At 33.6% G+C, this 15078-nt stretch overlaps 1 protein-coding gene across 3 annotated transcripts in view; it reads left to right on the forward strand.

The window, feature by feature from the left end:
• HIKESHI (heat shock protein nuclear import factor hikeshi) overlaps nt 1–8097 on the forward strand; it is a 32911-nt gene extending 24814 nt beyond the window's left edge. For 2 of the 3 annotated variants that reach the window (XM_039848265.1, XM_039848266.1), the window contains 3 exons: nt 303–454; nt 6659–6777; nt 7883–8097. In XM_039848265.1, the coding sequence (XP_039704199.1) occupies nt 303–454; nt 6659–6777; nt 7883–7937 (326 nt within the window). In that variant the 3' untranslated portion in view covers nt 7938–8097. Of the gene's footprint in view, nt 1–302; nt 455–6069; nt 6203–6658; nt 6778–7882 lie in introns of all 3 variants that reach the window. The other variant, XR_005649720.1, reaches the window with a different exon arrangement.
• The last annotated feature ends 6981 nt before the right edge of the window (nt 8098–15078 follow it).

Here is a 15078-nt window from a genome sequence, read left to right on the forward strand (position 1 = left end):
TTTTATCAGTTTCATTTAAAAAAATAATTTTCTTACATTTTAATAAGCTGCAGTATTAATAAGTTTTAGAAAGGTATAACAGCTATTTTTCTGGTGGGGAAAATTTTACTCTGTTAATACGGTAAAAATTTTACTCTTTGTTAATACGGTAAAAACTTTATAGCTTTTTACATTTATCTGAAAAGAGATAAACTTTCATGTAGCAGAACTTTTTAGGCCAGAAGTTCTTCACATACTAACAAAGGAATTTGTATGGATGGAAGTTAAACTTGAAATATGTGACACATGTTGGTTTCTTTCAGGAGAAGGAAGCCAACACCCATTTGGAGCCATGAATATTGTCCGAACTGCATCTGTTGCTCAGATTGGAATTTCAGTGGAATTATTGGACAATCTGGCTCAGCAGACTCCTGTAGGTAATGCTGCTGTATCCTCAGTTGACTCATTCACTCAGGTAATGCAATGCACATTTCATTCTTTTCTAAAATAATTTAAAAATTCTATACGTTGAAAATTAGCCTGGTGGTAGAAAATGTAAAAATGAAGGTAAACATATATGACAGATTATTGGCTTCCACAGATATTTTCAGTTTGTCAGCTTTCTCTATATTTTAAAATTTGTAAATGCTTTTATGACACTTAAGTTTTTATAGTGATAAGAATGGGTTCGAATATTAAGTTTTCCTCTTTCCCTCTCACAATTAGTATTCTAGGCTGTGAGTGTATAGTTGTGAACCTGAAGAGCAAGATCCTTGTCCTCATGGAGCTTAAAAGTGATATAATTTATATGGGTTGACTTTTCCTTTTCTGTGTAAAAAATTTTAATAGAATGATTAAAAAAAAAATGGAGATTGTATATAAGGAAAATTTACAAGTCTCAAGCAATCAATCACATTTTTCTCCGGCAACTAACACCAAAGCACTATTATCAAAAAAACTTAAAAGCATAGTAAAAATGGTTTTATTGGGATTTGATTTCAACTAACAGGTATAGTCACTGAGTTTAAAGATTGATTTGGAGTCGTTAATAAGGGTTGACTTTTAACTTCTGTGTGGCAAAGGCCTGAAGGAGAAGATGATCTAGGCAGAAGTATACCTAGTACAAAGGCACTGAGGTAGAAATCTGTTAAAGTTTGAAGAATATCATGAAGGTCCTTGTGGCTGGAGTAATGTGAGCAAGGATGAGATACGGAAGATGAAGTTGGAGATTATGGGGGAGGTGGCTGCAGGATAAATTATATAGGCCCTCATTGCCTTTTATAAGGACTTTGGCTTATATTTTGTTTGGAAGAGAAAACATAAGAGTTTTGAGCAGAAGAGTAAATTGATCTAACTTACATTTTAAAAAAGATCGCTTTTATGTCTGGAGAGAAACTAGTGGGGAAAAGATGGAATGAAGAACTGTTAGGAGGCTCTTGCGAAAATTTATATGAGAGATGATGACTTGAACCAAAGGGTATGATAGAAGTAGAGGTGATAAAAAGTAGTTGATTTCTGGAGATCATTTGAAGATAGAAGTAGTAATGTTTCATGGCATGGGTCACATGCGAGGTCTGAGATAAAGGTTTGAGACATCAACTATTGCTCCAAAGATGTTGGCTTGAGGAATGGAACAGAGGAATATTGCGAAAAGAACAAGTATGGGTTAGGAGTGGAATCAGGAGTTGGATTTTGGTTATACTATGTTTGGGATGTCTGTTAGATATCCAATTGGAAGTGACAGGTCTAGAGTTCAAAAAGAGGTCAAGGATAAAGATCCACATTTGGGAGTCATCAGTATAGAGATGGTATTTAAAGTTTTGAGAGAGTGTGATCACTAGAGAAGTAACTATAAATAGAAAAGTTGATCAATGACTGAGCTCAGGGCCATTTCAAAATTGAGAAGCTTAGAAGATGATAGGAAATAAAAGCAAAGAAGCAGCCTGAAATAGGAGGAGTCCCAAAATGGTACTTTGGAAGCTAAGTGAAGACTGGTTTTTAAGAAGGAAGTGATCAATAGTATCATTGCTGATAATGAAGGCTAAGAATTAACCATTGGATTCAGCAGGTAGAAGTCATTAACAACTTTGAGTAGAGTTCAGAGAGGTAGAAGGGGAGTTCGGACTGAGTCTGAGAGTCTGAGTGAATTGGAGAGGAAGAAATGGAAATGGCGAATGTAGATGACTCTTGATGAGTTTTGTTATGAAGGATGGCAGGCAGATAGTTTGGTTACTTGAGAAGGCTTGTGGAGACAAGGAATTCCATCTCGCCTCCCTGCCCCCTGACCTCCGTTTCTAATGGGAGATAATATACTGTTTGACTGACAGGAATGAAGCATTCGGGAGAGAAAAAAGGATGATGCAGGAGAGCAGGGAGAATTGCAGAAGTGGCTGTCCTTGAGTAGGAAATGTGAGCACATTTGGAGGTATTGACTAGATAGGGTAATGGACAGTGTTTATAGTAATGGGTATAGGTACAGATGCAGTTTGGTGATGAAAATTTATGTGAGTTATCTCGATTCCGTCTATTTGCTCAGTTAAAATAGGAAGCAGAGGTCATCAGCTAAGATCAAGAGGAAAGGAAATATTGGAAATATAAATTAAAAAGATTACTAATAAGTTTGATAGGAGAGGAGGAGGGTGAATGGACTAGGGAAACCATATGGGTTTGCTGCTCAGCACACTTTTGAGGGTTGTTGCCATGAATTTGAAGGCAGGCTTGTCACATGATCTTTTTGAATGGGCTAAATTAAGAATGTCAGAGTCTGGGTCTTCAGATTTTTTTCAATAATTTAAAAATTGACTGTGCTGAAAAAGAAGTTGTAAAATGTTATTTATAGTATCTCATATAGACTGTATTTGAAAAAATATCTGGAAAATATATACCAAAGTGATTTTATTCCTGGAGAGGGACAAGACATTTATTTCATTCTGTATATTTATAAATTACAGTAGTCCTTTCTTAACTGTAGTTTTGCTTTTTGCAGTTTCAGTTACCTGTGGTCAGCTGCGGTCTGTAAATATTAAATGGAAAATTCCAGAAATAAGCAATTCATAAGTTTTAAATTGCATGCTGTTCTGAGTAGCATGATAAAATCTCTCACCGTTCCTTTCTGTCTTGCCTGGGATGTGAATTCATCCCTTTGTCCAGTATATCCATGCTGTATATAGCTGTCTTGCTTATCAGATCAACTGTCTTGGCATCACAGTGCTTATGTTCAACCCTTATTTTATTTAATCATGGCCCCAAAATATAAGTAGTGATGTTGCCAAAGAGAAGTTATAAAGTGCTTCCTTGAAGTGAAAAGTTCTTGACTTAATAAAAAAAAAAAATGCCGAGGTTGCTAAGATCTATAGTAAAAATGAATTTTTTTCTGTGAAATTGCATAATTTATAAATTAAAATTTATCATAGGTATTTATGTATAGGAAAAAACATAGTATATATGGGATTTGGTACTATCTGCAGCTTCAGGCATCTACTGGGAGTCTTGGAACTTATCTCCTGTGGAGAAAGGGGTATTATAAAGCTTATGTATTTTTATTAAACATTTTATTGTGAAATATTTTAAGTATACAGTAAAGTACAGGTTGCAAATATTTATTGTGTACCTACTGTGTCAGGTGTTTTCTAAGCACAAATAGATAAAAATGAGTAGACAAAATGTAATAATACCTGTCTTTGTAGAACTCTCTGTATAGTGGGATATGTATGAAGACTTTCATGTGTCTTCTACCTAGATTTATTTTTTGTCTAGTTTATATTCTTACTCTCATTTCATTTTAGTTTTTTACCAGTGGTACATGTACATAGTTTAAAAAGTCAAATAGCCACACATGTAAAACAGCGGTCCTCTGTTATAGTTCTTATATTCTGCTCCCCCATTATTATTATTTTTTTACCTATTTCTTTCTGTATTTTCTTCCATGTCAGAAAAACTTAAACTTTTCTGTTTATCCGTTGTAGGTGTTTTCTATTGACTTATCAGTACGTGGCACATAACATGACTTAGCTCTCTGCTCCCCAATAAACATGGATGTCTTTTTTTCCTCTACCTTTCCAATATAGATTTTCATTAAATTAATATTCAGAGTTTTCAATATTATGATTAGGAAAATATTTTTAGAGCTGAGCCATGTGTAATGGTATGATTACATTTCTTGTGTAACTTCATTTTTCCTGGTTAGTAAATGCTTCATTTTTTCCTTTGCATGGATTCGTGTTTCCATTTCTAATTTATGCATAAATTCTGCCAAGTGTAAATTTCCATTTAATGTATTTAAATATAGCAATTTAAAATTTGTCTTAGAAACATTTGAGAACTCTCTTCCTCTTTTTTTCATTCTACTGTGGACTGATTATTCAGCTGTTGCATACCTGTGCCACGGTATTATTTCCTTTCACCATTACTGTAGAAATTTATTTCTTTTTATTGGATCCCTTGTTCTCTGGTTCCTCTGTTTTTCTCTCTTGTTAATTTACTCTTTTGTATATATTTAAAATGCATATAAATGTTATCATACTACACAAACTTCTACTTACCGTTATTGTTCACTCAACATTAAAGGTTTATCTGTGCTGATACATGGAATAGATCTAGTTTGTTTTACTCATTGTATAGTATGCCATTGTTTGAGCCACAGTTGGTTTTTTAATTTCTGTATCAATAGATGTTTATACATTCTCACTTTTATTTATCAGACCTTAAATTTTTGCCCAGCCTGATGGGTAAAATTAGAATGTATCTGTTGTTTTGATATATATTTTCTGACTACTAGTGAAGTTGAGCATCTTTTCACATTTTGGTCTGCATTTGTATTTTCTTCTATAGGAATTGACTGTTTATATAGTTCACCCAGTTTTATATTGTGTTATTTTTGGTACTTTTTAATTTTATCTTTTTGGGAAGAGACTTTTATGTGTTCTGGATAATAATCCTCCTATTATATATGGTGCAAATTTATTCCTCTAGCATGTTGCTTGCCTTTAACATAGTTTATGGTGTCCTTTGCAGATAGACTTAATATATTTTTATGTAGACAGGTTTTTCAGTTGTTTACTTTATGATTTGTGAGGGGTTTTGTTTGTATTTGAAAAATCCTTTCCTGCCCAGATATGTGATGTTATGCTCTTAGTTCTTAAAGCTTTAACATTTCCTTCTTGAATTGTGTTTGTGGTATAGAACGGTATCTAAATTCATTTTTCCCCTATGGAAAACTAGTTATCTTATCTCCATTGACTGAGTAGTTAGTTGTTTTTTTTTTTTTACTCTGAATAATAGCATCTTTGTTATATGTCACATTGCCACGTATGCTTAGGTTTGTTTCTGGGCTCTTTCTTTTATTCCAGTTAGTTTATTTGCCTGTCCCTTTGCAAGTAAAAGTCTTAATATCTGGTAGGCAAAATCCCTCCTCCTAATCGTCAAAATAGGCTTAGGTATTCCTCAGAATAATTTTAGTATCAGCTTGTTGAGTTCCATGAAAAACCTCGTTGGAATTTAGTTGAAATAACATTGTATTTATAAGTTTAATCTGGGGAGAATTGCTGCCATTATCACATTAGCTCGTCTGATCAGTGAACTTGTTTTATCTGCTGCACATGGTAGATAGGTCCCTTCCTTTGTTTTCTTTTCTGTCTCAATAGTCTTAGAATATTTTCCAGAAATCTTATTATCAGTTTGTCTCAGTATCCTTCTGAGGTATTTTATAGACTTTGTTTCTATTCTGAATTGGATTCATTTAAAGTTACATTTAAAAATTTTTGTTGCTAGTGTGGAGGGTTGTTGTCGATTCCCTCTCACCCCCATACTGATCTTTTAGTGATCTTACAGGACTCTGATATTAGTTCAGGTGCCTTCATGGTAGATTCTGTTGGATTAAATTATCTTAATATTATTAAACAAAAACTAATAAGACATTTCCTCTCATGTAAAAAAGAGACAGCAGGAGTCTTTTTGGCTAGTTTTCTGTTTCTGCGAAAGTGATACTGGGAAGACTTTTTGAGTGACTAGAAGGTAGTATTATCTTTAGTAGTTTGTTTACTTTTGGGGTTAGCACTTAAACCCATTTGGTTCTCAAGAAATATGAATCAGTTTACTTCTAGCTTCTGCCAAGGAGTCGTGAAGGATATTAGTGGATTTGCCCATTTGAGGATCAATGAGAAGAAACAGGCCAGGAAATAGAGGAAATGGAATAGTGTTACCTTTCTCTTCCTTACAATTCATGGCAAGTAAACAGTTGTTCTTTTATTATATTTAAGTTTTATCTCTCTGGCAACAGACTTCTTAGACATAGTTACTGTTTTATAGGAGGAAATAGTTTGATTTGAGGAGGGTGGTATTTGAGGAGATGGGCATAATTGGTAACAGAGATAGAGATAAAAGAAGATACTTTGAAGGAAAATTTTTTTCCCTTTTTTTTCCAAAATAAATATGTTAAGAACTTAAAACAGTTGATAACAGAAGTTCTTTGAGAATTATAAAGAAAGTACGAAAGGCAGATTGTTATGATTTTTGTGCCATAATGTCATTTTATGACCTCCCTTAATTTTCAGCATTAGACTTTCTTAGAACTCAGTCCTTAAAACCGAATTAAATGTGGGAACATTTTCAATTTAAAATATTAAAGTCTAAATAGAATATTTAGTATAACCCACTAATCTGTTCATTATTAACTTTTCAGTTCACACAAAAGATGTTGGACAACTTCTACAATTTTGCTTCATCATTTGCTATCTCTCAGGCCCAGATGACACCAAGTCCATCGGAAATGTTCATTCCAGCAAATGTGGTTCTGAAATGGTATGGGGCATTTTCTATCTCCAATATTAAAGGTTTTAGTAACCATATAAATTTTTTTGGCTGTGAATGTATTTCTTCTTTGACATTTAAACATATTCTTTTATTGTAGACATCAGCATACATTACCATTTGCATGTCATAATAAAGTATATACTGTAGAGTTCAGAGTAAAAATGGTTCTTACCCTAAATATTCTTTTATATAGTAGCCATTTTGAATTTATAAAGACAGAAAAATACAGTTGCGGGTGTTTTATGGACCACAAGGAGTGTAAATTTTTTTATATTTTGAATAATAAGTACCACATATGAGGCTTGAAATACCAATCAAAACTTTTTTCCATAGCTGTTTTTTTTTTAAGCCTACAGCACCTGGTCTTCCTAGGTGGTCTCCCATCCAGGTACTACCAGGCCCAACCCTTCTTAGCTTTCTTTTTCCATAGTTTTAAGAAGTCTTGATCTAAAGTAAACATGTTATAGGGTCGAGTCTGGTTAGTACTTGGATAGGAGACCACCTAGGAAGACCAGGTGCTGTAGGCGCTAAAAAATAAATAAATAAAATAAAGTAAACATGTTATAAGGCATCAAGGTGCTTTATATTGCATCCTGTACATGAGTAATTAATAAATACATTTTCTCAGCTTTCCATTCTTTCTGTGTTCTGGGTATTTCTTTTTACTTTGGATATCCCAATGGTGGGGAATGCATAGAGAGAGTTTGTTGAGAATTGGTAGCATGGTATATAGCATGGCTAACACTGAAATATATCAGGTTTGAGTTTTGTTATGACTTTGAGCAAATTACTCTCATCTACTTATCTGTGAAATAAAGGAGGAATTAGGTTTGACTTTTTTCTTAGGTTCCTTCTGACTCTCAGATTTGTAGAAGACAAACAATTAGTAGAATTTATTATGATTTATGCTCTTTGATATAAGCCAGTTATACTTAAATCACTATGCTATCTTTTTTGTAAATTTGTCATTAAACTTTCAGATTAACTTTTAAGCTTTTTGGAAATGACGTAAAATTGTTTGCTTTTCGTTAAGCCATTTGGCAAATTATGATTCTATTTTAATTTTCTTATAAATATCTTTTTTCTTTTGTAGGTATGAAAACTTTCAAAGACGGCTAGCACAGAACCCTCTCTTTTGGAAAACATAATTTGAATAAAATAATTTTTAGTGGATTCTGAAATTTGTCATGTTTTGAAGATAAATGACTGTTTAAAAAAGCATGAAGTCTAAAGGATCATGAAACCTAAGTTTAAAAACTGCATAGTGACTGAAGCTTAATTAAAATCTTTATAAAAAATTAAAAACATTGAAAAATGAAAATATGTTCCTCATTAATGACTTTTGTCTTTTAAGCTGACAATATTATTCAGAGGCAAAACATTTTGTTTTGGCTGATTCACTTTTTTTTTTACTTAAAAATAAAGCATTTTCACAAGCATAGTGTGCCAAATGCCATTACATTCATAATCTTTTATTTTTTTACTGGTTTGCTAGACTAGTTAACTTAATTATATTAAATTTGAGGGAATTTTTGAAAAAACGTATCAAATATACATTTTTACATATGGAGAAATTTTCAGTTAGTATTGCTTAAGATTACAAGTCTTTTCAGTTAACACAGGTTGGCAGTTTTTATATCTGCAAATTCATACATTTGTATTTGTTTTACAAAATTGCTATGATTAATACTGATGAGGTTTTATTTTAAACTTGTGATGTTGTTAGGTGTTTTTATATAGAATATAGGATTCATTATCTTGCGTATGAAGATAAAGCTGTTGTGTCTCATTCAAAAGAGAGCTCTGACTCATTTATACTGGTGATTCCCATTGACTAAAACCACCAGGATTATCACACGAAATCAAAGCTAGGTTTATTACCTTGCACCAAGGGAGTATAAACACCAGAAAAGCTGTGGTGTGTCTCTAGAGGAAGGGTACATATAGGAGTTTGGGGCCTGGAGTTAGTTTTAGATTGTCTTGACAGAGATTAGTGAAAATTTGGAAACTAGAGAGTTACTGGCATTGTCAGTATCTTTAGAATACATAAACCTGTGCAGAATTGTCATTAGATCAGTTTGTGGTCTTGAAATATACGCATCTGATTGAACTGGTGCTAAAAGTTTGAGCTTAGGTAACTTTTTGCATTGTCAAAGTTGGGTAGACTGATGGCATTTTGTAAGTTGTACATTTTTGCAAATTGTACTTTCAGTTTTGTTTTCTTCTGGTCTTCAGCTTAAGTTGAAGGATAGACCATTATCTTCTGGAGTTGTAATCAATTCAGATTTTTATTGCTATTTACTGAGTTATGATTGTGTATCAAGTATTCATTGATAGTCATTAGCCTTAGGTCTTCATGTTAACAATGGTTGATTGTTGTTGAATCATGTGTCTTGACAGTGGCTATACAACAGCATTTTAAGACTGGACAGAGAAAGCATCAGCAAAATGTAATTGAAGCAAAATGATCATTCTTGTACTAGAATGCAAAGCCAGGCACCTAGATTACCAACCAGTAGTATTTCATCACAACAGGAATGAGCCAGTAATTGTTTTCTTGAGGTGGACACATTCTCAGTGGAGTTAAGTTCCTCCATAGAAGTCTGGACAGTCTTTAGAGAAAACGACTAGTGCAGGGAGAATAGCTCCAGCATTTGTTTCCTCCATTGGTGAGCATGGTTCTGGGACAGTGCTATAATGGTTACAGCAGACATATTTTGTTGACTTAGAGTAAGGTTCCAGTTTTAAAAGAATGAAGATTAGGGCTAATGATATGAGGGAAATTCAAGTATCAGAAGGGACCCTTGGGAGAAACTTGGTCTCCATTTAAAGGAAAAAGTATTAAATCTTTCTTTTTATAGTAGAATTTGGTAGGTTTAGAGAGTAGCTATGGTCTGAGAAAATTGAAAAGTTTCACGTTACTTGAAGTGACTAAAAAAGACCATATAGTATTAAGGGTAAAATGATAAATATGTGAGAGCATATTAAGAAACCATTAGATGATCTCGAAGATGTACCAAACCATCATAAGCAAAAGAGGGAAAAGGAACAAAGGTATTAGAAAATTAGTCTTGTTATTTTTTTAACCTTGGACAGAAGCCATCCACTTTCTGTTGTCATCTGCTTGACTTGAAGGCCTTGATGAGTAGTCTTCCTGCAAAGATTTGGCTTCTGGAGGATTCCTAAGAATTAATGGTTTAAAGTCTCCTGATGGAATGGTTGTGCAGCTGTCTAGAGAAGATATTTGTCATTTATTTGGGAAAATGAATCCAGGAATCACCATCTTGGAGTTTTACTACCATGCTGGCGGTTACAGTATCTGATCAGCCAATTTTTTATTGAGGGCAGTTTTTCTCTGATGTCTCTTCCAGAAGACTAAATATGCTGAGGATTGAGGATGTTACAGACAATGATGTTTTCGTAGAATGGAGGAGACTGTAATCCACTATTTAGGTATAACACAATTGATTTATAAGATTATTATGAATTATTATAAGACTACTAACATACGTACAGCATCAGTTCTCTAGGCCTATAATTTATAAAGTATTTTTTTTTGTAGATAGTTGTTATTATCAGTCTTTCCATGAACATGAGTGTTTTTTACTTGAAATGTATACAGTCATTAGCCATGGTCTGAATGAGTATGTACCCACAAAATACACTGAAATCCTAATGCCCAATGAGATGGTATTAGAAGGTGATTAGAGCCCTTGTGAATGAGATTAATACCTTTAAGAGGCCAAAGAGAGCTCCCTTGCCCCTTACACCATGTGAAGATACATAGAAAAGTTTGCAGCCTGGAAGAAGGTCCTCACCTGACCACACTGACACCTTGATCTTGGACTTGCAGCCTCTAAAATTGTGAGAAAGAACTTTCTGTTGATTATATGTTTCCCAGTCTGTGGTATTTTGTTATAGTTGCTTGAATGGATTAAGGTACATTGAAACATTAACAAGTTTTTCTCATGCATAGTTTAGGAAGACTGAACTCATGATTTGTCAAGATTTTTTCTTTTAAATTTGATTTTTTGAAGAACTCACAGTAGTTTTGAGTTAGTTAAAATTTGGAGAATGCAAAACAAACAATTTTTCCCATTATTTCTTCCATAACGTGAAAGAAACCCAGAGTTCAGGCAAAAGAGACATCTTCATAATTTTATTATGCCTGGATTGAGGAAAGGCAAAAACATGACTTGTCAAAGGAGACAAGAATATAAGTCAAAAATATCAAAAGGCAAGAAATAGTCTTTAGCTAATACCTATATTCAGCATACTAGGAAAAATAACACCATTTACCATCTGTGCAGGTCAGGTCCATTTAAAAAAAATTTTCTAAGTCACTTTTTGAATAATTTACTGAACAAAAGATAGTAAATTCCAACTTCATTGGAATTTAAAATATTGAGAAAATATCAAACCCAAATGTTTCATATCTTCATAGTTTTGATATATGTACAAGATAAGGGCATTGTCTTGTGAATGTAACTAACTACATCACTTGTCGTGTATGAACCTGGAACAACATAACTCAAATACATCGCTAATGGGTTCTACCTTATTACTTTGTGGTTTTTGTACTTGCATTATCAAAATTAATACACGAAGAATTAATTGAAAACTGACATGAAGTAATTTTGTTGGAGAGGATGGCTATCTTCTTAGTTCCATAATTGTAAGACGTTTTCATTTTTAACCACCAGTTAGAATGGTCAAATAATTTTTCATTTCTGCATCTTCTATTTTCATAATTTTTGTATATACACCTGTTTTCAGTATTTGCCTATTTTTTTTTTAAAAAAAAGCTTTGTTGAGATATAATTCACATACCATCACATTCAGTGTACAATTCAGTGTTTTTTAGTATGTTCACAGGTTTGTTCAACCATCACAATTTTAGAACATTTTCTTCTCCCCTCTAAAAATAGTGCTGTACTCATTAGTAGTTAATCCCTAGCTACCAGCACCCTCCTCCCACCAGCTCCAGGCAACTACTAATCTACTTTCTATGTTCTTGCATTTTGGGGGTATTTTGTATAAATGGAATCATACAGTATGAAGTCTGTAGCTGGCTCCCTTCTCTTAAGAATAATGGTTTTAAAGATTCATCTATGTTATAGCATGTATCAGTACCCATTTCTTTTTATTGCTGATAATATTTCATGTATGAATATGCCTATTTTGTCCATACATCAGTTATGGACATTGGATTATTTACACTTTTAAACTATTATGAAATAATGCTGCTATGAAGATTCATGCACAAGTTTTTATGTGGGTATATACTTTAATTTCTCCGGGGTATATACTTAGGAGTGGAGTTAACTAGGCTATATGGTAACTCCTGTTTTACTTTCTGAAGAACTGCTAAACTGTTTTCCAAAACAGTTGCACCATTTTACATTCCCATCAGCAGTGTATGAGGGTTTCAGTATCTCCACATATTTGCCAACAATAGTTATTATCTCTTGCTTGTAGCCATTCCAATGAGTATAAAGTATCTCATTCTGGTTTAGATTTGCAATTTCTAATGACTAATGATATTGAGTATCTTTTCATGCACTTATTGGCCATTTGTTTATGTTCTTCGGAAAAAATGTTCAAATCCTTTGCCCATTTTTCAGTTGGGTATTTGTCTTTTTATTGTTGATTTGTAAGCATTCATTATATATTCTGGATACAAGTCCCTAATCAAATATTTGATTTGCAAATATTTTCTACCATTCTATAGGTTGTCTTCATTTTCTTGATGAGAGTATTAGTTGAAGCACAGTTGTTAATTTTGGTATCGTCTAATTTATCTTTTTATCTTTTGTCACTTATGCTATTGGTGTCATATCTAAGATGAGTTTACTAGTGAATTCTACCAAACATTTGAAGAAGGAATTATACCGATTATCTGCAGTCTCTACTGGAAGATAGAAGCAGAGGTGATACCTCCTAATTCATTCTGAGACCAGCATCACCCAGATACCAAAAGCAGAAAAAGATACTACAAGAAAAGAAACTAAAGGCCAATATCTTTCATGAATGCAGATGCAAAAATTCTCAACAAAATATTAGCAAATTGAATCCAACAAAGTATAAAAACAATTATACACTACAACCTAGTGAAATTTATTCCAGGTATGCAAGGCCAGTTCAACATTTGAAAATCAGTTAATGTAATCCATCACATTGATAGACTAAAAGATAAAAACCACATGATTATATCAATAGATGCAGAAAAAGCATTTGACAAAACCAATACCCATTTATGATAAAAACTCTTCATTAAACTAGGATTAGAGGAGAACATCCTCAACTTATTAAAGAACATCTATGAAAACCTACAGCTAACATCATACTTAATTGTAAGAAACTAGAAGCCTTTCTAAGATCAGGAACAAGACAAGAATATCCCCTCTTGCCAGTCCTTTTTCAGTATTGTAGTTAATGCAATAAGACAAGAAAAAGAAATAAAAGGCATACTGACTATGAAGGGAGAAATAAAACTCTGTAGATGACGTTACCATCTATGTAGAAAATCTGAAGGAATTGACAACGAAAAAAAACGAACTACTGCATAGTTATAGCAAGGTTGCATGATACAAGGTTAATATACAAAACACATTCACTTTCTTATATACTATCAATGAGCAAGAGGAATTTGAAATTAAAAACATTACTACTTACATTAGCATCCCCCAAAATGAAATACTTGGTATAAACCTAAAATATGTATAATATAGGAGGAAAACGACAAAACTGAGGAGAGAAATCAACTAAATAAATGGAGAGAGATTCAGTTTATGGATAGGAAGAAGCAAGATGTCAATTCTTCCTAACTTGACCTAAAGATTTAATGCAATCACATTAAAATTCCAGCAAGTTACTTTGTGGATATCAACAAACTGATTATAAATTTCATATGGAGGGCTAAAAGACCTAGAAGAGCCAATTCAATGTTGTAAAAGAACCAAGTTGGAGGACTGGTAGTTCCCAATTTCAAGGTTTATTCTAAAGCTACAATAATCAAGACAGTGTAGTATTGGCAAAAGAATAGACAAAGAGATCAGTGAAACAACAGAGAGCCCAGAAATAGACCCTCATAAATACAGTCTACTAATCTTTGACAAAGGAACAAAGGCAATACAGTGAAGCAATGATAGTCTCTACAACAAATCGTGCTGGTACAACGAACATCCACATGCAAAAAAATGAATCTAGATGCAGACCTTACGCCCTTTACAAAAATCAACCTAAAATAGATGATAGAGCTAAATATAAAACACAACACTATAAAACTAAAAGATAACAGAAAATCTGGACTTTAGATGTGGCAATGACTTTTTAGATACACCAAAATCATGATCCATGAAAGAAAAATTTAATAAGCTATTAGCAGCCATGTAGTAGGTTTATGTTTTCCTGTTTCAAATAAGTTCTTTTCTCTGAATACACACTAGACCATTATAGAACTTCAAGCTGTTTTTATGAGTGTTTCAAAGTCATATAGAGTCTATAGGCAGGGAGCAGGCATTTGGCTTTTGGTCTAGTTAACTTTCCCTTCCTTTCACAAGAGTAGAGGAGACCCTCACTACATAAGCAACCAAGTGAATCTCTCCTATATAGGAGAGATTGTCCATGTTTCTTTGTCTTTTGGACAAGACACTCTTCAGCCCACAGAATTAAGAAGTTTTAGCCCTTAGTTTCTTTTGGGTCTCATCCTCTTGTATGATATACTCACTGGATGTATACATGCATTCTTTCTGCTTCCCTCCACCCTTCCATTTGTCTCTGTATGCAGAGAGGTTCTGTAAAGTGGAGGAGAGCAGAGGAGTCTGTCGAGTGCTTCCCAGCTGCAGCTGCTTTTCTCCTAAAATACCTCAAATTGGTGTGCTATTATGAGGATTAATTTTCATCCTAGGACTACCCAATCTAATCTACACTGGAAATGTCTAATCTTCCTATTGACATTTGCCCTTTTCTTTTTCTGTTTTTCATTTCAAAGGACCCTCACATTAACTGCACATGGCTGCTTAAACCGCCTGACTAAAGATAGGATTTAAGTGTTTCTCTTTAATACTCAAGTTTATTCTCTGGTAATGCAGTGGGAGGATGGGTAGCCTCATTTTTTGCCTCTACTCTAGTCTAACTTGTAAGCAGACAAGACCCAGGATGGTGAGTTGAGCTAACTTAAGGAGAAGAGAGTTTCTGGAAGAGTATTAGGAAGCTCACAGAGTGATGGGAGCTGGGAGAATCAGACTTAGAAATGGGCAGGATTCAAGGGGATTGTGGAGGACTGGG

This window comes from Pteropus medius, unplaced genomic scaffold, assembly GCF_902729225.1.
Source record: "Pteropus medius unplaced genomic scaffold, Ma_sr-lr_union100, whole genome shotgun sequence".
In the NCBI taxonomy this organism is placed as follows: domain Eukaryota; kingdom Metazoa; phylum Chordata; class Mammalia; order Chiroptera; family Pteropodidae; genus Pteropus; species Pteropus medius.